This window comes from Cygnus olor, chromosome 4, assembly GCF_009769625.2.
Source record: "Cygnus olor isolate bCygOlo1 chromosome 4, bCygOlo1.pri.v2, whole genome shotgun sequence".
In the NCBI taxonomy this organism is placed as follows: domain Eukaryota; kingdom Metazoa; phylum Chordata; class Aves; order Anseriformes; family Anatidae; genus Cygnus; species Cygnus olor.
Window position 1 is genome coordinate 15,304,173 of NC_049172.1, and position 24,166 is coordinate 15,328,338.

The 24,166-nt window shown below is 41.7% G+C and overlaps 1 protein-coding gene and 1 long non-coding RNA gene across 9 annotated transcripts in view; one reads left to right on the plus strand and one right to left on the minus strand.

Moving 5' to 3' along the window:
• Positions 1-540: 540 nt before the first annotated feature.
• SLC4A4 (solute carrier family 4 member 4) overlaps positions 541-24,166 on the minus strand; it is a 228,399-nt gene continuing 204,773 nt past the window's right edge. For all 8 annotated transcript variants that reach the window (XM_040556789.1, XM_040556785.1, XM_040556786.1 and 5 more), the window contains 8 exons: positions 23,352-23,530; positions 21,871-21,943; positions 17,328-17,396; positions 15,479-15,652; positions 12,863-13,024; positions 8,008-8,104; positions 5,498-5,577; positions 541-4,561 (listed from right to left, as the gene is read on the minus strand). In XM_040556789.1, coding sequence (XP_040412723.1) covers positions 5,534-5,577; positions 8,008-8,104; positions 12,863-13,024; positions 15,479-15,652; positions 17,328-17,396; positions 21,871-21,943; positions 23,352-23,530 — 798 coding nt within the window. In that variant the 3' untranslated portion in view covers positions 541-4,561; positions 5,498-5,533. The remainder of the gene's footprint in view (positions 4,562-5,497; positions 5,578-8,007; positions 8,105-12,862; positions 13,025-15,478; positions 15,653-17,327; positions 17,397-21,870; positions 21,944-23,351; positions 23,531-24,166) is intronic.
• LOC121070134 lies at positions 4,526-12,855 on the plus strand. The gene is made up of 3 exons (XR_005819918.1): positions 4,526-4,553; positions 7,769-7,778; positions 12,386-12,855. It is a non-coding gene; the product is annotated as an uncharacterized LOC121070134 (long non-coding RNA).

Sequence of the window (24,166 nt, forward strand, 5' to 3'; positions counted from 1 at the left end):
GAACACTCTGACTCCTGCAGGGAATGATCATTTGGGTAAGTGCAAATTAAAAAAGCCCAGACTCTGTATGAAGTATCTGTGAACCTCTTTGAAGGCTGTGTGAAATTCAGGTAGTCTGGTTTGCTGGTTCTCATCCACTGCCAACAGTATCTCCTGAGAAGTGGTGCTCCTGAGAGAAGACAAAAGTCCCAGCTTCAGATGGAGATGGTCTCTCCACCTTTATTTGTGAACAACAACTACATTTTACTCCCTCAAAAGATTCAGTAAATTATCTCAAGAGAGTATTTCTGTCATTAAAACACACTTTTAGAGACGTATGTTCTAAACCCCTTTGTGGTTTGTGAAGACTGGTGCCACATTTCTTTACATGTGTATTGGAGGGTCCCTTTGTGATCATCCTCTCCATCAGGGACCTGCGAAACACTTTGCCTTGGCAGTAGTGGTGATGACAACGGCAATCCAGGAATCTTGATTCAATCAAACTAAATGGAGTACGTAACAAAAAATAAATAAATACAAAAAATCCACGACTCTCCAATAAATGCATAAAGTTACTTTATTTTCAGTATACATTTAATTTTGAAAAATATAAATGCTAAAATATCTCATCATCTTCATCTTTTGATTCCATAAAAGTCACAATAGAAAGCTTCATAAAACTGTAAAATACTATAATGTTATAAGGAATTTCATGTTTTATATTACTGGAAAAAATCATTTTAATATATTGAAATGTTTTCTGCTTTTTCCTTTTTGTTCCACCATCTTGATCCACTTCATTTTAAACTAAGTTTTTATTATTTCCTCCAAAGCAAATACAGACTTAAGAGAATTAAAAATAATAAAAGTATCTGAAAGTGCATGTCGATTCCGAGGAAAAAAAAAAGTAATGAGTACAAATATGTGTCGACCATGACGACAAATAAGTAGTGGCTACAGAGGCAGACAATCACCATTTTTATGGGGCTGGGACAAAGCTATCTGCAGTTTGTTTTTGCTGGGTGATTCCAGGATATCAGCCCTGAGTTGGTACCTGGTTTTGTAGGACTTCTATGAGAAACTGTTTTGGGAAGCTCATTTCTTTATGGACTCTTCTTTAAGAGGAGCCTTTCCAGAAGCTGGAGTTGCTCATCCAGCCTTTTCTCTCCAAACACCCAATTCTGAACCAAAATTAGTTTTAGTTTTATTGTCACAAGGCCTACAAAGTGCAGTAAAATTCTCCTTGTGGTGATGTCAGCCCATCAAATTCTATTAGATGGCTGCTTTTCATTACCTTCCGTCTCTTGGTGCCAGCAGAGCTCTTGCTTGCTGTCTCTGTGGTTTATTTTTTCTAAAGGAAAAAACAACAAAGGACACACAACCTTCAATGAAGTGCTATTGTCAGGAAGCAGGAAATGAAAAATTTCCCACTCCTGTCACCAGAGTTCTGTTTTACATGGAAAACTACAGAAATCGTTGTCCCATCCCTTGAACATTGCTACCCTCTGTACAACAGCTCAGTCTGGAGAAAATAAAAAATAAAAGAGAGAAAAAGATCTAGATCAGCAGTCAATACATTTCAAGTACATTTAACATGGTTCAAAAGTGGAAGACCTCATTTTTGTGGAGACAAATCACCAGGTAATAGCAGATGAAAAGATATGCATTGTGTGTGTGCGTATATGCATGTGTGCAGTATGCTGCCTTTTGAGCATACCGTAGGCAGGGGGTGGTGTTCTGTCAGTGCTCTCTCAAGGAAATCTTTCTATTATTCTATTTTGATCTTTCCTTATTTGGATTTCTACAAATAAAACGTCTGGGCAAAACGTAAAAGCTCACATGTACTCTGTACATGACACTTGAGTCTGTTTCCCCTTTGGTAGTCAGTGACTTCTGTTCACCAAGGAATGAAAACCATTTTCTACACATTTAAGTTAGCATTGCACTTCCCAGGTTATCTGTCCTCCAGCTAATCCTACCAGGCAGCAGAAGGGATCACATAGCGGCTGCTTTTATGGCCACTTCGGATGTCTCCTCAACCTTTCTGAAGCAGGTTTGGGCTAGATTTGCTGACCTCTCAGGGCAACAAAGAAGAGCGGCTGCTCTCCCTTCCTCTTGCACTGCTTTCTCACAGTAAACAAAAATTTAGGTAAGCAGAAATTTAGATTCCTTGATAACAAATTGGGGAATGTACATAGGTGTGTGCACGTGCGCGTGCTGTGCCAACTCCTCTGCAACTCCATCATTTTTGTGCAGCAAAGAGCATTTGCACGAGATCAGGCTAACAGCTATTACGGTCCATATCAATGCATCATTTAACCAGATCCCATATCTGGGAAAGAAAAGAACAGCCCTATTCTGCAGGTCTGATCAGTGATCTGGCTGTTACTGGCTGTTACTTGTAGATGCTAAAATTTGGCATTTAAGGTCTGTCAGCACCACGATAAAATTTTGTTTCCTTAATCAGCACGGACTTTGGTTTCTTTACAACAGGTATGGAGGCCATTAAGTGCTACTTTTATATTTAGTATTTTTACTAAATTAGAAATAAAAGAAACAAAACCACGTTAGGCATTACAAAGCAGTTTCTGCAAGTGCATTTTTAATGCTTGGTGGTGGGGGCTCTTACGGACAACTCCCACCCCCGATGATGGGAAGCTGCTCCCCTTCCTGCTTAATCCCCAAATGTGCCGCATGCAGGGAGCGGCAAATACCAGCGAGGGCCTGCCAGGCTGCTGCCTTCTGGGGGTGGGGACCCCTGATCTCATACCTGCTGCAAGCAAAGGCACTTCTTGCATGCAAGCAATGTGCCCATCCTCAGGGGGAGAGGGGATTTTTACCCCTTGGGAATTAGCCCTTACAGCTAGGCTTTTTTTTTCTTTTGTCTTACTTATTTATTAATTAAATAAACCCTTTTCAGCACGTCCCATCTAATCTTCACACTTAAAGTAACACTGGTGAAGCCCAGTTTCCCAAATGCATGTTTATATTCATACACAAGTTCGTTGTGTACACACTACAGAGAAAAGTATCTGACGCAAGGTGATGCTTGCTTGGTTTAAAACCAAAAGCCTGCATGTAACTGTGCCTAGCCAGTTTCTTAGTGGTTCATCACCGTGTATGGATGGATCAATCTACCTAAGGGAATGCTGAGCAATCAAGTTTAAGGGTAAATTCTCTACATGATGGTCAATAGATTTGGGGTGCTGCCAATCCACAAGGAGGATGTAGATCTTCGTAAGCCTCCTGAATATGGGTTTGGGGATAAATATCCCCATAAGTTACCTTCAGCTTTCTCCTAAATTGCTGCATCATTATGTCTAAACTGCACGCAGGGTGTTTTCATTTGCACACATACACACACGTGCACACACGGATGTTTTAAATTAAATAATTCTAACAATACTGCACAGGAAATCGACAATGAATACAATCAGCATCTGTCTACTGACACTGTTAACCAGTCAGTATTTTACTTACCACCATTAAACTTAAGAGTCTTCCTAGATCACAAGATATTTGACTTACATCCTGTCTCCTTCATAGTAAAGTTAGATTATTTATTAAAAAATAAAATAACCCTAAGTAAAACAGATGCTTCAGAGTAGGTGTTAATAAAACTGATCCAGCCCTATGCCATGTCCTGGAGATTGTGTATTTTTTTCCTTTTTTTGTAAAAATCACATTATATATGGTACAATACATTTTTACAGAAAGCCTGGCATCTAGAAATAAGAGGTAGAACTACTCAAAACTATATGTTTCCTGCTGCAGGAAAAATTCATTTTTCTTTACAGTAATTAAAAAAAGGTTAAAAAAATTGACAAAAAAAGTCATAGGTTAGGCCCCCATAATTTAAACAAAATAATCTAGGAAAATAACACTCTTCAATGTACCTGACGGATTAAGTCCATTAAAGTGTTCTTTAAAAAAAAAAATTGCATAGGAAAGGGACATTTCAAAACACATGCTACAACGATGGCAATAGTTTGTCTGTGCTGGGAGTGAAGTACCTTTTAGTTTTCCTTCTTGTGTTACTACAAGTACAGGCTTTAAGAGCAAGTTAGTATTAGCAGCACTTTCCAGCATCTCAGAGCAGTGTAATAAAGACATTGAATTAGCCTGGAGGTCAGTTTTGTTCTGCCAGACAACAAAGAAACAAACGAACACTGATTCACAACTAAAGTAATGCCAGTTCCTCTGACATTTCACAAAGGTATTATATTATATCCTTAATAATTCTGCCCTCTGCTTGAAAATGAGAGAGATGCGTGCGTGTGACAGAGAAGGCAAAAACAAGTCTTGGTCAGAGTGGAAAAACTGGGTGAGGAGGAATAAAAGGAAATCTGCAGGGTGTAAAGGAGGAGGGGGAAGCGCAGAATGTCTTGTCTACCTATGCGGGTGGGAAGCAGAGAGCATTTTAATATTTGGCTAGTGACAAAATAAATTCCATATAAGATTTAACAGACAGACAAATTACAAAGTAGTTTCTGTTCCCTTGCTCCTCCAGAAATAACCATTGTCTTCAGGCTCAAGTTCTATTCTAATTTGAGGCACAACTTTTACTGGAGTTCGTGGAGGGCTGTGAAGAAAAAGAAGGAAAGGTAAGCGCATGGACTAGTTTTGTGCTTTTTAGTAATTCTTAATGCATTCTACAGTGCTCAGCTACCTCCTCTTGGAAAAAATACACCTTCTGAGGGATCAACTCCAAAAGAAAAATGGCATTTTATAAACAAGACAGAGTGGCAACTAGCATACACTGGGAAAACTGCTGATCCTGGTTCTTACTGGACAAGGTACACAGTGTCACATCTGGAAGTGGAACAAATTCCCAACTCCCAGTACTGAGGATCAGGTTCCTTTCATTAGCACACACAAGTACAATATAGCTTTCTGAAATTGACAGCATATAGATATCAGATAAATAGGCAGTGGTAATATACAGCTGTCCTATGTACCTTTACTTTTCATTAGGCCTGTGCATCACATAAAATTATTTTAATGAATTGGGCCAAACGCTACTTATGTTGGGGGGTTAAAACCACTGATTTTATTGACTGAGGAGCTCCAAATATCTAGCACTTGTGCTTCACACCAGGCTGTGGCAAAATTCATGAACTGCCTGTATGAATTTTTATATGCTGAAGTCTAAACAATCCCAATTCATTTATTTTTTCCCCTGTAGACATGTTTTCTAGACTTCTCACAGTTGTTCCACAACTTTTTTTCTGGTTTAGTCACCGAAACAGGCATTGGTACTGCAGTTGGGCTTGAAGCAAGGCCAGTGGTGTACTTATGTCTCCTGCAGACTCTCCACTGTCTCCACACTGTAAGGCCATGCCTGTAATAAACTTAGGATGTGGAAACTGTATGTTATGAACTCTCTTAAGTGCTTAAGTGCTTTTTAAGAGTTTCCTATAGGGGGACAGGAGCTTTGCCTTGTTTAATTTCAGTACACTTTAGCATAGCTGAGATGTTTTTGAGGAAACGTTATAAACTGCATTTTAAGGCTGCTTACCTTGGCATGGTGTGTGACTGAAAAAAAGGAATTTTATCAGCACGACGTATGGCGTTCAAGGAATGTTGGTGATTTTTCTCCTGTCAGGGAGGAGAGAAAGAAAATCGTTTTTTGTCATTGCATGCAGCATTTATATTCTCTTAAGCCCAGCCTCAGTTTGTCCAGTAAACTCTCATGTATTTTGCAGTGCTTTTTACTGCTGACTTCCTGCCATATAAATTTCACAGCTTCTAAATAAAAATAAAAAATAAGTCTCTCCTCCAAGATATAAACCCTTGAACTGCCAACACAGCCAAGAGACTCATTTCCAAAGACTGCCTTGCGAGCTGCGTTCAGCAGCATGCCTTTGCACATGCAGACACACAACTACTTATGGAGTTGTACAATCACGAGCAGTCGCCCATCTGCCACACAAGAGGCAGCTGTATCACTCTGAAAAAACAGACTGCAGGAAAACCTGCTTAGTATTTACCAGGCCTGCACTGTAGCCTGGTGAAGGGTTTCTGGCTGGGGTGCGCTTCCCCACAGAGCCAGCCTCAGCCCAGGATGGGCAGGAGCATTTCCGTGCCCTCTGCAGTGCTTGGAGCAGCCTAACAAAAAAAGAGGTTGGGAATCCCTCAAGCAGGGCCTGGGCGTGCAATGCCGAGTTGGGAAATTCCCAGATTCCATCTCAGGAAAATTACTCCATTTCTTGGCCTCGTTTCAGCACCTTTAGATCTTGATACTTACCTTTCATCTACGTCTTTAGTTACCCTGCGCTCCTCACTGTGGCATCCAAACTCCTTGCGAGAAAATAGGTGGCTTGTTGCCTGCAATCACTTTCCTTTCCTGACCAGCGTGGTGAAGTGTACTCTTTTTTAATAATAATCCTATTCTTGCTATTGCTGAAGGGAAGCTAAGGAGTAAAAAATGAATTTCGTGTTTGGATTGAGAAACAGTTGGAATCCACTTCTCTGCCTTAGTGGTTGAAGGGTAAATTAAGTGTTTGTCAAGCACTCTGAACATGCAAAATATGCTCAAGTACTGAATGTTAGTAGTAGTAGTAATAATATTCTTTGAGTCTCAGAGCACAGTTATATTCTAGGGTGATACCATGGTGTTGATGGATTCCAGCTACTTTCTCTAGTACAAGGGCCTGACTTTATTTTTTTGCATTGTTTCTAAATAAAACCCAGCAAATCAATTTCCCAATCATTAAAATGTACAAATACACAAACTAACTGCTGCTTGGCACACGGGTGTGTTACCCTTTATTGTCTCAAAGGGCATTCCAGTGAACAGGTTTGTGGCAGAAGTATTAACTTTTCCTTAATTATTTCAGCCTTAATGATGCTGAAAACAGCGTACCTGATCATAAGATCCCGTGTAACAACATTTAGGATGTAATTTGGTTTTAGCGCACCAAGGCATTTTCACAGAAAAAAAGAGGAGGATCTGTTTGGTTCAAGGTTGTTCTCTGTCCTTTTCTTTTACTTGCCAGTAAAACGCAAAGAATATGAAAATAGTAAAGGAATCATCTTTCTCTTTGGCTTCATTTTAGAATGTTAATCTCTAAGTGTTCTTTTATCTAAAACCACAATTCACTGCTTGGGATTGCCAAATGCCACCAAAACCGAAGGCAGTCAGGTATCAGCTCCTAAACACAAATGGTAATTAAGGGATCTAAAGACCTGTGTTTCTAGGTCTTATTGCTAGAAATCTTATCACCAGCACTGATACATTACTATCATTCTCATTCCTCCACTCCCACCTCATGACAAAACAGCATATTTATCTCAAGATTGAACCCGTTGCTCACAGTATTTTCAGAGGTCAGTGCAAAGGCAAAAAAGCTGAAGTTGGATGCTATTTCTGATTCCTCACTTAAAAGACTAAAATATGAGAAGTGAAAATGAAAATGAAGATTATAATAATCAACCATGGATACTAAGACAGGTAATTAAAAAGAAGCAATAGCACAAAAGCAAATCACCGAAGAAGGGAAATACGTTAATGGTCACATGATCACTGCCTTGTCTGCTTAACACATAATGCAGATCAAGGACTCGCTTAATTATTCTTTTAAAGTGCTGAGTTTTGCAATTGCTTGGAACCTAAGGAAATAAACAGTAATGAGACAGCGATGCAGTTTAGACATGCTGCAAATCCAGAACACTAGGCTCAGAGAAAAAATAAATGCAAACCATCAGCAAAGGTAACACAAAATGGCAAAGGTCAGAAATGGAGTGAGTAGATGGGGGAGTTAAAGAGGCGAGAGAGGAAGTTACCAAGAGACGTGTTAGTAGCTGGAGGCACCAGAAGGAATAACATATGTTTTGTAAAGAACAAAAAACACATAAAAACAAAGCCAAAACCAGAGGCCTGGAAATTCAAAAAGAAAAAAAAAAAACACTTTGGAAGTAATAGAAAAGGTTTTTGTTGGTTTTTTTTTTTTTTTTTTTTAATTCTCTGTATTTTTTCGTACTGCAAGTCAGAGTCACACAGGCATGCAATAGGTTAGTTCTACTCACTGTCGTCAGGTTTGCTATCACTTAGGAAAGGTTCCTGCTCCATGATGTCCATTGGTATTTTAATACTTGGGACTTTTTCTGTGTAGGGGCAGTCAGACTGTGAAAAAAACGTGTAAAAGGTCTTAGAAAATTTCCACTGCTCTCTTACTGTCTCCCACAAATTAAAATTATCCTTCATATTGTTTCTGTAGGAATGAGAAAGGAGGAAAAACAGGGGGGAATAAAAAGGAATTCTCCAGCCAAGTGGTCTGCTCGTTTTCACTGGCTCCCTATTGCACTCCACTTTCCCTCTTCCTTCAAACTATGGACATAAAACAGAAAGAGTAATGTTGTCTAAGTGTTATCTTTCCCTTTCCCCACCTCACCAGCTCCTTTGCAACCAGTTTGTAAGAAACCATCCAATACAGATTGGAGTTGGCTGCAGGAAATACAGATTAAAATGCATTTGTACGCAGAAATGAAAGGGCACTGGCTTCTGTGAAATCTTATCACAGAGTTTTATCTTGCTGTGATTTCTGTAAATTACAGCTGGACTTTCTGTAATTTTTTTCCCTTCCAAACTGCTCTATGAGGAAGAGTGCCAGACATGATATGGCAGAGGTTCTTTAAGCTGTGTTGTTTCAAGTCCTCTTTATTTAAGTCAAGTCAGACCCAGTCTCAGTTACACCTGTATTTACAATAAGATTGTTTTTTTATCAGATCCAGGGTCCTTTTAAAAATTCACATAATCCCAGCCACACAGGAGATACGGCAAACCGGTCAAGAGTTACAAGTGTAGAAAAAATGGTGTACATTAGCTAGTCATTCTCCAGGACACCCTTCTGCTAAATTCAGCAAGGTTTTGCTCAAATCGTCAGCACACCATAACCACAGTGTCCCCTGGAGTTCCATGATTATGCCCCACTGCCTTTAATAATGCACTTGCTTGTGCTTAGAAGGTACTCTGAATTACTGGGCTAGTTTGATTTGTTTTTTAAATAATGTCTCGTAACCAAAGAGGGGCTGATACTGCTTAACTTGGCAAAGAAATTAAGGTGATATATGCCAGAAATGTTAACATATCTTTGTTCCTGGAGAGAACCAGACACAGCACAGAGCATAACACTGCACTGGAGGAAGGAAGACCTAAAGTCAGGGCGGGAAAACATTACAGAAGCCAGAGAATCTCTAATCTTTCTCCCTGGATTATTGTATTTTTTTTAATGCTACAGACATCCAGTGCAATATCGTATAATTAATAGGAGAATGTTTCCTCACAAGTATTTTTTTTGTTTGTTTCTAAACAGCCTAGGGATAAGCATAGCTCAAATAAAAAAAAAAGATTCAGCAGAAGACCCAAGGAGGCAATAAAGCCATCCCAAATCCCCATCCGTTTGGAGCTATACTGTAAATGAGCATAAGAGCTAGGTAATCTTTCCAGCATATCACTGGTTTGGTATAGTTATAGTTTGGTATATGTTTTTGATATAGAAGACCTGCAGAATGACAGTGCTGGTGCTTGGAGTCTGCTTTAAACTTGACTGTGTAAAATGAACAGAGACAAAGAAAGTGCCTGTGGTTGGCAAAAATGCCCCAAAGGAGAGAAGAGGCTATTACACATCATTTTTGGCTCTTAAATTAAATATACCATCCCAATATAAAAAAATAAAATAAAAAATTGCTGGCCCTTCTTAGATCATGCATTTTGGACATAAAATCTGAGAGAAAACCAAGGTGCTCAACTTTCCATTACGTACAAGCTTAGGCAAATGCAGCAATTAGTCTCACTAATTTATACTTTGTAAAAACAAGTTGGAGGGAGCATGATGAGATTACTGAAAAACTTTCTTTGCAGCTCTTTTTTCACTGCCCCTGACTGCTAGCAAACCCCCCAGTGAGAACTTTAACAGTGAGTCCTAACTCAGGCTAAGAGAGTGGTCTCCATTAATGCCAGGTTTTGCTGCATTCATTTACCTAATACCACTTGAATTAGCAATGCCCAGCAGTTCTCTTCACTCAGCTAACTAATCAGTGAATTGCCTGCAAAATCCCACAGTCCTAACTGTGTGGGGGCATATTTCTGGAGCAGAAAGGGTGAAAACAATCAAACCAATATCGTCAAGTGCTTTATGTTCAGGAAGCCGGTAAAAGCAAGTACTGAAAAAAAAATAAGAACAGTTAGGAACCAACATTTTGCATCAATTCTATCATCTTCTAGATCAAGTACTGTACCTGAAATTCATTAAAAGCCTGAGAAGACAGAATATAGCTTAAAACATACCATAGATACAGGAGCCATAGCTCAGGATACAATGCTGCTGGATTCAGATCAGTCATACCGAAGGAATGGAGTTAAACCTTTGTTGACTGTTCACTATGGACAGCAGAATGACTTTCATTTTGGTTTGTACAAATTTATCTACTGAAGGAAACCCATGACCTCGGCTTTCCAGGTGCTGCAGGAATGACAGCCATTGAAATGAAAAGGAAGCCTGTCCAAGGAACTGCTTGCTACACACAGCAATACATAAATGCACATACCACAGGGCAACGTAGCATGGAGATGAAGGCACTTCATTGAAACTTAAGTGGCAGAGTTTTTGAATCCTGCTCCACTGGATTAATAGAAGAGACAAAACATTTGTTACCTTGTCTCACCCAGCTGAGAGGGACAGTGTGGGAATGTGTGCATGTGGTTTCCTGGTGATGTGACACCACTAATGTGCATGTCTTGGGTGTCATCAGCATGTTCTTATGTGAGAGCTTTCCTGATGCTCGAAGCTCCTGCCTTCCCTGTTAGGCATACGAAGATGGGCTGAAAGTCTTATCAGGAGCTGCACTGCTAACAGGGATGGGTCCACAGGGCTTCTTGAAAAAAGAGTGCAGGAACAGAGGAGACTAATGACCAGTGACTGCCAGGAAGGAAGGGAAAGGGGAGCTTGCTGTCTGAAATAGGACCAGTCTTCCCTGTTGGGATTCAGCCTGATTAATAAGAAAGAGTGCATCCAGGCTACCTCCTACATCACAGCACCTTCACCTATGAAATTCCTAGCTTTGTCTCTTTTACTGTATACGTTCTGATTTATACAGCATACATTCTCTATAGAAAAGCCATTGTATATTTTCTCACTGGAACAGTCTGACTTTGTTGCCTCTAACACAGATCTGCAGAGGTGTTACACAGCTCTCACATAAGGGACTTGAGTTACGGCTTGTTCTCCACCTGGATCGTGGTTGCGCTTTCTGTCCTGCAAACCTTGGGTAAGGCCAGGCATTGGAACAGTCCAGAGGAACTCCTAGAGCTGCCTTGTTACTCTTGAAGACACTGAATTTATCATCTAACTCACCTGCCTGCCTAAGTGGGGCTAATGTGGCAGATCTGCTCAGTGTAGGAAGGATACGGATAATACACACTAGAAATAAAGCAAACACAGTAGGACAAAAAACTGCAGCACCTATGACCTTACAGTGTGGTGGCAGCAGTACTTCCCACAGCTGACCATGGCTCACACGCTCCTTCAGGCTTCACTGTAAGAAATGCTCCTGACAAATACACTGGTCTGGCAGCTGCTACTTCAGAAATTCCCTTTTCCTGAGGTTGCTGTTATCCACTTTGCGCCAATTAAGTAGGCCAGGGAGCAAGCAGATGAACAACTGATGTTGCTGTTTCTCTGCCACACCACAGTGGAGTTCAAAACTTGGGCATTGCTGGCTGCAGGTGAGGGAGCTGGGCATGAACATGTGAGAAAGGGGCAGTTGACTTTTCCTGCTAACTTCCTCCTCCCAAGGGTGTGATCCCTTGTCATTTATGTCTCCTGCCACATTGAAATTTTGGTATTTTCCAGCTTCAGGTGATCTTACCTTTGTCTGAACCACAGGAAAAGTCTTTCTTCATTAACTCTGGACAATTACACAAGCAGAACTGACACTGTGCTCAGTACCCTCTGTGTGGCTCATCATTAATAAAACCTAGTGCCCTTGTAACATGGTCTTCCAGCTGGAGCAAAAGATAGTGCTGACTGAGGCAGCCAGCTCTCCAAAGGCAGTTTACACTTGCCATATGAAGTGCTCTATAATCTGTGTGTTCAGCACTTCTATTTAAGTTTACAGAATTTCAGCTCGTATTAGGCCTGGGTAGGAGAATGTTTAAAGGCACAAGAACTACATTTCATCTTATTACGTATACAATAAAATGCAGAATTTTCTAAGGCACATGAATCCAGTCTAATCAGGTCAACACACTTAGTAATGACATTAGCAAGCTAAGTTGCACTCTTTCAGGGCATGCTGCAACCTAAGGTAGGAGCAAAGAGCAGAGTGCACAGCAGAAAGGGCATGTATGCTTTTTAAATGTTTAGGTCAGGAGTATTAACAAACGCCTTTCCTGCAACATGACAAGTCTTATCTTTTTGTGCTTTTAAAAAGAGTAATTAAAAAAATAAAAAAAGAAAAACAGGATATTTTCAGAAGCATCTGAACTGCTTGCGAAAACCATTCTCCTCCTAAAATGTAAGAGACAACGAGGGGGAAGAGAAAGGCAGAGGAGGGAGGGAAAGATGAACAAGGCAGGGTGATGAAAGGCATTCTAGTAAAGGGAATGACATGTCAGCAGGTATCTAGGGCTCTTGTGGAAAGTGTGATTTCATTCTTGGCAATGCAAGTACCACCTACCACAGGCTGGTGACATCTGGAAAAGGGAAGGCAACATTGAAAAGAAGTTTTGTTTGGGGGCGATTTGCTGCAGCAGGTAAGGATTGTGCTGGTCTGCTTCAAGAGGCTGGGAAATCCCCACCCCCAGTGCTGGAGAGGGGCTTGGAACCATCACCCAGGATTAGCTAGAAATGAGTAGTTTGACAAAAGCAGAAAAGCTCCTTACATCATCATTGTCACTGTCCAGACTGCCCTTCTTCTTTTTCTTCTTCTTCTCGTCCTCTTTCTTTTTCTTGTCCTTTTCTGGAATGACGTCATCAAGAAAGCTTAAGTCATGCTGGGAGAAGAGGTAGTCCATGGCTTTTCTGACTGCTACAAGTGCCAGGATCTGAAAAGGCAGAGAAGGACTTCTCACTGAGATACATTTTACCTTTAATTGGGAACACTCTTTGCATTCGTGTTGATGCTGCTTCATAATCCCAAACGCTTCAATTCTGGTTGTAAATGAACATGTACAGAACAAGGTGATTGAGATATTCCAGTTGTTCAACTTGAAAACCTAAACTTTGGAACCGAGTCAGGCCTCAAGCAGGTGTTTTACATCAGAATAAACAGGAGCAACGTACAGAAGCAGTAAGGTAACCATTTACTGCTCCTGTAAAGACAAAGGTCATCGTTAACAACAAATTGACAGGCATCAGGCAAAGAAATAAACTATCAACCCAAGATGAATATTTTCATTTATTTTTGGGATTCAGCCAAATATACAGGTTCACAAGGGCAGCCTGAGTAATTTTCTTTACTTTTTTCTCACCACTTCTCTAGATATAACAACTCTTTAAAAATTAGACAGTAGCCTAGGTGTGCGCTCAGAATTTACAGAATAAAGTTTGCTGGGATTGTGGCTGCAAGAAACTGAAGGAAAAGATTTTTCTGTGTAGGGAGAAAAATATGGGATATGCCTGAAATAGGTGTCAATGCCTATGCTGAATTTAACATCACCAACAGATGTATACCAAGATGTGCACTGACAGACCAAAAGCTCAGCTTAGCTATAAAAAGATGTAACCCACTCCTACAAGCAACAGAAGACTGATTTTAAGATGGAAAAGTTTGCTCCAAGCAGTGAGGATCAATGGCACAATTATTCCTAGAAATGGATCTCAAACTTTTACTTGCGTAACATAAAATGGGATTATAGAAATGAAAAATTACTCGTGGAGTGGAAAGATGCCATGCGGACACCCATGATTATCCCACTATAAATTACTTCTTTATTAAAAGTGCTTTCCCTACAAGTAAGGAGGGAGCTGGCTATTGGCTAGATCTTCACAGTCAAATTGGAAGTTCATAGTCTTCCTGTTCACAAGTGCAAATAAGTCAGGTTTTGTCATCAGATCCTGCTACATCTAAGTTGTCAGTGTACCTCCACTGAGTTTGCATCATTATAACAAACTTCAGCAAACTTACAGCCTGCTCAGATTCTATTATGGGCAAAGAGGAGGTGTCTCCAGATCTTAAATTCAGCTTTCAACAGCACAGCACAGCTATAAAAATGGAATGGAACAGCATGTCCATGTGAACTGCTGACTTTTAACATCTTTATATATGAGCATGTGTCCCAGCATGTGTCCCATTGTGTTTTTTGTTTTTTACTTGAATCATCTTTTCTCCTCTAATTTCACCAGCACCAGAGAACAAATGCTTGTGCTTGTTTTGTTTTCCGCTTTCCTTCATTCTCTGTCTTAAATAAGCACTGCAATTTGTAATTGCACCCATGACTGAGTTTTTACACATTCATAAACCTGAAACCGGTGTGTGTGTGTGTGTAGGATTTGGCCCAAATATAATTAAGGGAGCTTCATATAGTGTTGACTTTGCAGCAGTCTGACCTATCTCCAAGCCAAAGATCAAGCTCTGTAGAACGCCTGTGCACATAGCTGTGGTCATGTTGGATACATTTGTTTGTAAGGTGACATTATTCCCAGCTGTTTTAGCTGAGCTATAGGTCAGGTACAGAGGTAGAGCAGGGTCCACTTTCTGCTGCTTCATTTTGGACCTGAACTGCTCCAGTGACCACCTGCAGACCACCTGTAAATGGCCAAAGGTTTTGAGACTCGGTCTGCCTTGGAACTGGCTGCACAGGGTATATCTATAAAATAGTTCTGTGTGATCAATAATTTATCATTCATCATCCGAAAGATCTTTTAACATGACTCTGATACCCACTGTTAGAGGACATGCATCCTACAAACATATATAGCAACCTTAGATGTGAAACACAGCAATCAACATTGAACTTGAGTAAAAAGACAACAAAGACACTCCTTTTCTTGCTCTTGATTTAACCAATACTTCCCCTCTATTTGACGTTCATCTGAGCAGTGATCACAGCCCTACCATCTCATTTTTCTTTGCCTGTTTGTTTTATTTAAAAGCAAGGGAGACATTTTCTGTACACACACTGGTGTGGACTGAAAAAGCGGAACTGTGTACCTCTCGTTCATTCAAGCAGCTCAAGGACAAAACACAGCACATCTAACCTTGGCAGCCAGGGACGGTCAAAACTAACTACACCTTTCTGGAAAAAAATTAACTTTCCAGGCTTGTTTCTTCGAGAGGATTTATGTGAAGGCAGTCACAGCAACCGAGAGGATGTGGAGAACATTCACCCTGTGCAGTCTTATATCAGTATAATGAACGGAGCTCAGAGTCCCAGCCTAGGGATTTTACTGCAAGAGGATTCGATTTGCCTGTTTGAGGGAGCATATGCCTGTGTGTGGAAGGCCCAGGCTCTGAAAGGGAGGCACAGCCAGGAAAGGCGAAGGAGAACATCACCTACCATGACAGGGAATATGATAGCAGCCACAGTTGACTTGAGAATCCAGAGGAGGGCCAGGCACACCACCTGCAGAAACGTGAACAGATGGACCCTGCGCAGCGGGACGTGACGTAGATAGATAAAGTCAGGCTGGTGTTTTAGAGGCATCAAGAGCAGCTTCAGCCGATCCATGAACTGGATGGAAAATGGAAAAGCAGCATACATATAAATGAAATGCAGGATTCACAAAAAAAGACAATAGTATTATTAAACTATGAAGTGCAACCTTGAATAACCTGCTTTCCTGATGTAAAGGAAACTCAGCAGAGAACCCAGCACAGCTCCTCTCTCTCCTGAGTAAAGCGCTTTTAATTTAACGCAATGGGCTAAACATTTTAAGTCAGTTGTCTGACGTTAAGCTCCCACATCTACATTTGGCACCCAAACAGACACAGGAGCCAAGCATCTCTCAATGCAAGGCCTTGATGTGCCTTTATTTTAGGGAGCAGGAATCCATGTGCTCTGATGATCATTATTTAAACCAAAAAACTAAGGTATCGGTGGAAATAGCTCTCTCTGCTGGCTTCTAAAGAACTAGGCTGATCTGCTGCAGCTGGGGACACGGGGAACTTCCTGTTGAAGAAAGGACTTCTTTGCCCACAAAACAGAGAAAAATGATGAATGCCCAAACTGTGGTCGGCATCAAACTTTGGGCTACTTCTGTCAACCACCCTGTTACTGCCAAGGAACACTATAAAGATGTTCAGCATTTAAAAACAGTGCCTTTTCCAAATCAATTGGGAGCAGAGGTCACCAGAGGTGAGGGCAGACATCATGTTACCAGAGAACAGAAATGCAGCTAACTGAAGAGAGAGGAAAAGGGGCAGCTTTTCAGGCAGTGTCCCTCGCCCCGTGCTGAACTGGATGGACTTGGAGTTAAACCAGAATGGGGATTTCTCGCTGAGTGAGGTCCTTGATCAGCGGAAAACAAGTGCACAGTTCTCTGAGCACCTGGGCCAGAAAGCAAGGGAAATCCCCTCCAGGAGAACCAACCCAAGGATGAATATTACAATCCCCCTGTTGTCTCCTGCCAGAACTTGGGCTTGCTGCCCACTTCTGAAACGAGATTAATCTCAAATGAGTGAATGAAAGCCTGGGCCATTTTAAAGAATACCCAAGTAAATTCTCATGGCGCTCACAGAACACAGAGTCTTTTCCCATCAGAGCACAACTAAGCACTAAAAAGAAAGGCCACAATTAATAGGGTGCCAGAAAGCAACAAAAACACTTCCAGCTTCCTAGCACCAATTAAAGATAGTGCACTGTGAGAAACGTTCCTTACGTAATATTTCCTCAATGACAAAGAAAGGGGGCTTGGCTTCCCTTCCAGTGCAAGCAGCAATGTTCCCACTTATTAACATCACAGAATAATGCCACCACCATAAATCATGTTGCCTTGTTTTCCTTCAGTCTGCAACAGATGTCCCAGCAGAGGACCCGAACCATCCCAGAAGAGAGCCTGGAGCCTTTGCAAGCACACGCTGTCCTCTCTATCAGTAAATTGGGGTGAAGAAAGACCCCGGGTCTTCACAAAGGCCCCCCTCATTGCTTATGGGGACAAGACTTGGCTGCTCTCCTGCTGAGCAGATTTCTTGCCTTTAGTCTCATTCTCAAGTCAGCCAGTGTGCGGCAATATTTGTAAACAGTTGCTAACCTCCCTGGGTTTCTTCGGAAACGAAAATGAGGGGGTGGAGGAGAAGGGAAAGGCCAGAGAGTTGTAAAAGAAACCTTGTAATGAACAGTTAATGATTACCATCTTCTGGACGAGGTACCCCAGGTTAGAGCAGCCCTGGGTGCCGCGGGAGCTTACCTGCACGCCGTTGAGGGAAGCGACACCCATGTACAGGAAGACGCCGTAGAGCACAGGCATGGGAATAAACTGGGGGGAAAGAGAAGGAGAAAGCAAGTGAATACACAACACACTGTTAACGTGCAGGGGGACGTAATCCCTGACCCACGATAAATCTGAATTGCACCTATAGGTGGATAATGCAAAGTAATAGACACGAGCTATCTTTCTGCTGTATTTTGAGAGCTGGAAGAACATTTCTGTTATCATTGGATAGCTGGAAGAACAGGGCAGAGGCCGAATGAGCCCTGTTCTCTCCCATTTCGGTGCAACTTTTAAGTATCTCTAAGAAACAAAGGAAACAAAGCCAGACAGTGCCAGGTAGTCAAAAAATTCAAGAAAAAGTGGAGTAAAATGTGTTCCAGGAAACCCCAAACTACTTTTCACCTCTTGGTTTCTGGTGAGACTAGAAGCAGAAGATAGAGAAGATGAGAATCACGATCCTGGGATATGTACAACTTAATAAGATGGGGAAATGTGTCCAGAAGGGCTGTCCTCTTGAGTCCCAGATGAGTAATGACAGTCATGCAAACCAAATCTCTAACTACTCCAACTTTAACTCATGTTAATTAATAGTAGTCCATAAATACAGGATGATGAGTTACATTATTCACATACAGAAGATGCCTTTTCAAATGACAATTTCTTCTCCCTCAAGTGCTAAGCACTGCCTATTCCTTCATCACTGTCACATGCAGCTGGCGACATCTTCCTTTGGCTGAAAAGCAAGCGATGTGCAGGGGCACAGCCGTGTTTCCAGACAGCTTGCATGGTTTAATGCAAGAGCAGCTATCACTAAATCCATCTTCCTGCCTACTTCAACAAATGCCACTTTAAACCTCCCCTCTCATGCCTGAGGACCAGCCCAGCTACTTGAGCCAGCATCTGCACTAACCCAGGTGGCTGCAAAGGAGACAGCCTCCATCTACAGCATATGCCTGCACATGGAAACAACATATGTGCTCCTCAGAAGAAAGTACCTGGCCCTCTGACCCAAAGCACAAAGCTTTTCTCAATGGCAAAAACAATGGTGCAGTTCCCAAAAGGGGAAAGCGTTCCTCAGCCGAACAACAAAATCATGTGCAATCAGCATGGCGTGATGTGAATGGAAATACTTGGGCACAAATCAAACTCGGGATCTGAATAAAGGCCTTTGTGTAATTTATTGAAACCCAAAAAGAGCAGAAAGCTCTGCAGCCGTCTGCTCACGGTGAGGGAAGCCTTTGTGCAGTGACAAGCAGCTGCCACTGAATGGCAGACACAGCACACCCAAAGTCTCCCTGCTCCAAGTGTCACCAGGACTTCTGAGGTAGGAACGTTTCTTTTCCAACCTGTGTACGTAACTCATTAAAGAAGCAAATAACCCGTGTTTATCAAATTCCCCACTACATTACTAATCGTTTACTAGGTAATAAACACAGTGCCATGCAAATTTCCGTGGAGGCCTTGATCCAGAATGCATGCATTTCACCTGGGGCACAGAAGCACCAAAGTCACCAGAGCCACGTCTGCAATGTCATCGGAGATCAGAGTCACTGCCTGCGTTCCTCCCTTGCCTCACCTGAGTCTCACTCCCTCTCAACTCCTCCGAGCTCCTTGACCGCTGAGTTATCCTTTTGTTGCCTTTATTTGTGGCCTTGAGTGACCTATGTTTGTAGCACATGTTGAAAGCCAAACGATTCTCCTGCAGGCTGACTTCAACAGTCTTCCACTACCCCACACCACAGTGGGGAGAGATGGGGAGTCAGTGTGTGGCTTACATAGTTGTGGGTGTCCAAGAGATTTAACACCCTCACTGGATCTGAGGAATCGATCAGATAAGACAAGACAAACTCCTGCAGCAAGTTGGGTAGGAAATTTTCAGAGTTTAGCTTGCTAGTTCATTTACATTGCTTTCTTTTCTCCCAATCTTTTTCCTTTGCTTTTTAAAAAACTAGAAAGAAGAATGTCCAACTGTTATTTCACCATTCCATGCTAATTAATCCTGTCAGTCATTCCTAGGTGAAACTTCAGCACATTATCTTGCAGAGTAGGAAGCAGCACTTTCATTTTGGAAGATTATGTTTTGGCAAAGTATTCACTGGCTATGGGGTTGCTGGCACAGGTACTCAGAGCAAACCTGCTGCTAGCCAACAGAATGAAGAATGTATTTATAGGAAAATGTCTGTGATTCTCCTAGAAGGGTAGAGGGTGTTTTGGTGGAGATCTGCCATAATTGAACAGAAAGATGAGTGACATTCAAAAACAGCACAAACACCACAACACCCACAAAAAACAAGGATGGGATTATTCTGTGGATTGCCAGTTTTATTCAGTTTGGGACCATTAGTGTTCAATTTGCTGCTGGCATGAGAAGACTCAAATGTTCTGCAATACATTCTGCAAAGCAGTTCTCTGTAGCAGGAGACCCTACTGCTGGTGTTTGTTGAAGGTCCTGAAACACTGCCAGGTAATTCTTACTGGCACGTGGGCAAGGAGCGTGCCAGTCTATCCTCAGACAGCCTTGCGTGAGGATCTTGCCTGTATGCGTGCTTTGGGGAAGCTCAGAAAAATTATGAATGAAGCAATAGCAGGGGAAATAATGGAGCTCAGCAGAATAGAGGAAGAGAGATCTTGTGACGAAAGGTCACACGAACCAACAAACAGTATTAATACAATCAGGCATTAAATTAAGGGCATGGAAATGCTTGTTTGTGGAGAGGAGGAAACTATAACCAAGAAATAAAAATTTGCTAATTGTAAAAACAACCTCACAAATCAAGGATAGGAACACTGACTTCTTAAAGCCACTTTCTTCATTTTATATACATGCAGCATCATTACTCTCTGCCTGTGTCCTTCCCTCCAGGCTCACATCAAACTGTGTCTTACAGCCCCCTCAGGTTCAACCGAACTTAATTTGTCTCCTCCAAAAGTGCTCCTCCAGACACCCATCTGCTCCACCACTGAGTTACAACGAATGGTGCCACTGTTTACGTGTGTATGTTACCGTTCAGCTAACTGTTTGCACCAGTCTGTGGATCCATGGAGGTGGCCTTCTGCAGCTGAAATCTCCTGTTGTACCATGTGCCTGCACACGGCACCACTTCAGTCATCCTCAGAAAAGGCAGTGTCCTCCCCCAGGAACAGATAAGCAGATTTTCTAGTTTGATTCTATGATTTGATGATCCACTAAGGATGCATTTCTCTGTGGCTACGTGCCAGTAAATATCAGAACTTGAAAAATAGCTACCTATCTAGATTAGATGGTACACGAGCAGCACAAGTGCCCAAAGCCTTTGCTAAAATCATGAGAAAAAAAATCAGGAGATAAATCACATTTTTTTGCACTGCTTCCTACAGAAACATGTTTTAAGTACTGCTGAGCCAGGCATCACTTCTGAGCAATAAGGAAAGTGCTATTTTAGGAGGATCCAGCCTAAAAGAATGAAAATTTGATTGTTGTGCTGGCTCTTTTAAAAGTAAGGCAAGCTGCAGGAGCTTCACACTGCTGAGGTACGTGCTTTGGCAGCCCTAACAGGCAGGGCAAAATTCCTGCTCCACTAAAGCAGTGCCAGCAGTCCCAAAGATTTTTGGCCAGAACTTTTCTCATGGAGTAATACTATCAAGCTGTAGGCTCTGCTCATTGACATCGGTTCCACATATTCTCTTATCACAGTTACTTCTTTTCAGTAGGCCATGCACACAACCTATGAGTAGGCGCCAGATGAAGATTTGAAGGGTGTTTGCAGGAGTCACTTTATCCTCTAGAAACAGCTAGACTTCAGGATGAATGAGAAACAGAGAGATATCTGCAGGCTGCATTACTTCCTCTAAAAAAAGAGGCTTTTGTCAGGTCCATCCCTCTGATACATGGTATAGAAGCATTGCTAATTCTGCACCTGACAACTTCTTCCAGAGCTACAAAACAAAACCATTCTTGGCTGCTGGAGGACTCCTAAGAGTCCTGAAAGAAGGCTCTGCCAAGCTGCACTCCTGGAGCTCACACCATCTTACTCACCTGGACTATGCACAAAGGGACAAAGCCACTGTAGAAGCATTTGGGCTTGTGTATGTGGACCTAGCGCAGATGTGCACACACACGCATACATGCAAATGTACTTTTCTTGACTCCCTCTGTTAACGTCACCAGTATGCTCTCAAACTTAATCCACAATATATCTTCCATAAAACACGGGCACAGAAGAAGCATAAGAATATAAAAGAAAACTTCACCATACATAAACATGGAAGAAAAATCTTCAAACAAAAAAGTCATGGCCACAAAACCACCAGCCTGGAACTTTGGCACTATTACTATGTAGCACACAATAAATATGTTTTTTCCTTTCAGAAAGTTTACATTTAAGCCTCCATAAATTGCATAACCGCACCAGTGATTCTCACTAATCTTCTTTTCCATACTTTAACGATGAGGGTCTTTTTGTAGAATAAAAATAGCCTGTTGTGGACCTGGCCACTTGGTTGTGTGAGCAGAAGGAAGCAGAAAAAATTACATCCTTACCTTTAAGATGGGAGCCATGAAGACAGACACACCAGTCAAAATGAAAACAATGACTCCCGTGACTCTTTGCTCCCTGAAACAAAATCAGTGGGTTACCAGTATTGCTTCAGCTTTCATTCTGATTTTATTCCCTTCTCAGAGTATTCAGAACCTATTTAAATCTGGCAGCCACATTTTTGCAGACACATTTTCAAAGCTGAGGGGCAATTATAAGCCACCACCACCAGGCAGGTATCTTGTTCACGACCAAGCCTCACACACATCTTTTTTTCACACACCAAAACAGTTTTTGTATGTTTGCTTGTTCTCCTACTTCCAGTGTTTGTGGATCAGTAGAGTACTGCTACTGAGTAATGAGGAGTGTGTTTAAATGTTAAACATTAGAAACTGTTAACCAGCAGACCAAATTCTCTGCACGGCAGTTTTCACAACATGCAAATAGGCAATAAATCATTAGCTCTCCACTCTTAAATTAGCAGCGTATTTCAGAGCTTGGTCATAGTACTCCAACAGTTAGATCGGTGCCGTACTGTACATCGCTCCGCACACCAGGTGCAAAGAGGACTCACAATTCCCTGGTCTGGGCCTTTGTGGGTTGCTGGACATCTGACTTAAGAGGCACCCACATCTGCTCCCTGCAACTGAAAATGCCTTTGCGAATAGTATTTCTGAGGACTTCAAGTTAGGCCATTACATTTCTATTATTTGCTTAAGTGAGAGGCCTGATTTCCAGGAGTGCTGCTGCTTCTATTGAAAGCACTTCAGCCCACTTAATTAAGGCAACCAAATACAAAATAAATGGTTTAATTTAGTAGAATCGATTGCTTTAGCCACAACACGTTTAAATCCTTTACCACTATGTTTGCTTATAAATGTCTGTCTAGTTTCCATGCATAAAGAAATATGTAGTAAATACATCTCTTTTCTCAAACACTGGAAAACGTTCTCTGATCTGGCTGGATAGACTTCTGAGGAATTGCATGGAGAGCTGCACTGCCTAATCTCACATTCAGGTTTGGAAATACAAAGAAAGCCTTAAACGCTGTATGAAAACTTTGCAGGATCCCATTGGCACCAGACCTTGCTATGTACAGTCTTGTGTAGTTAGAGGTGGTTTCAATGTGCATGCCCAAAGTAGACACAGAATTTATCTCAACTCCAATGTGAAGTTTCTTTGTTTTCCTCCCTCCACTCATACTCTCCCTGTACACAGACACACACATGGTAGAACAGTTTTCTTCCTTTTCAAGAAAGACTATTTACAGAAGGACTATGCCAGATAATCTTCTAACTGGATATAACCTCTGAGGACAAAGGAAAAAAAGCTGTAGGGAAGCACAGCTGATCTTAAGTTTTACTGCAAATCTAAGAGCTATTCCCCTGAACCTCTGCCTGTGTCCTGTTCAAAGCAAGACCATTTATAGTACCAACTGATCTTTGCAGGCAAACAAGGCAATGAAGGCCTATTTGGTTTGACATACCTCACTCCCAAAAACTTGGGCTGTTCTCCAGGGGCTGAAGTTTCTGTCTCCATCTTCAAGCTGTCAATATGAGCTATGGAGATCACGGTAGCAGCAACATACCAGGGCAGACCCATAAAGGAGCATATAATCATCAGGATGGCCACCCAGAACAAATCCAGATGATAACCAGCACCTTTCTGTGAAGGGAGACAGACAACCTTTGCTTTAATTATTCTAAATAGATAAGGAATAGCCAGGACGCTGGCACAGGAGAAGAAGCACAACAACCAAGAGCACTTCCTTCTACAACATCTTTAACCAACTTCTTAGCCTGCTCTCAGAGACAGAAGTTTTCACAAGCAGTTAGCAGAGTAGGACACATTGCTACTTAATGGGTAAACTGCGTGCCTCAGCAGGGAAAGCAGGTATGTGACACCGTTCTGGCAAGCTCTGAAAACAATGCAACTGGGTTAAGCAGTAAGTATAGGAAAGCAGCAGTCTGGCAAATGAACAAGCACCTTGTATATGCTGTACAGTACTTGGAGGTTGAGATGGTGCAAGGCGAGCCCTGCAGCCAGTCAGGTAGCTCAGCACAGTGGTACTGAACATAGCAGACCGTGAGTTAAATACAACTGGAGAGACGTAATGTTCACTGAAAAATACTAGGTGGGCTACACATCCTATCTTATAAACAGTGTAAGCAAGCAAGCTCTCAAAAAATATTTACCTTGATTACAGTAGGCTCACAGTATTCTGAAGGAGCTCTGCATTGCCTCTTAATAAACACAAATGAAACCCCATTATATAGTGCTATTTTTATAATTAAATGTTCT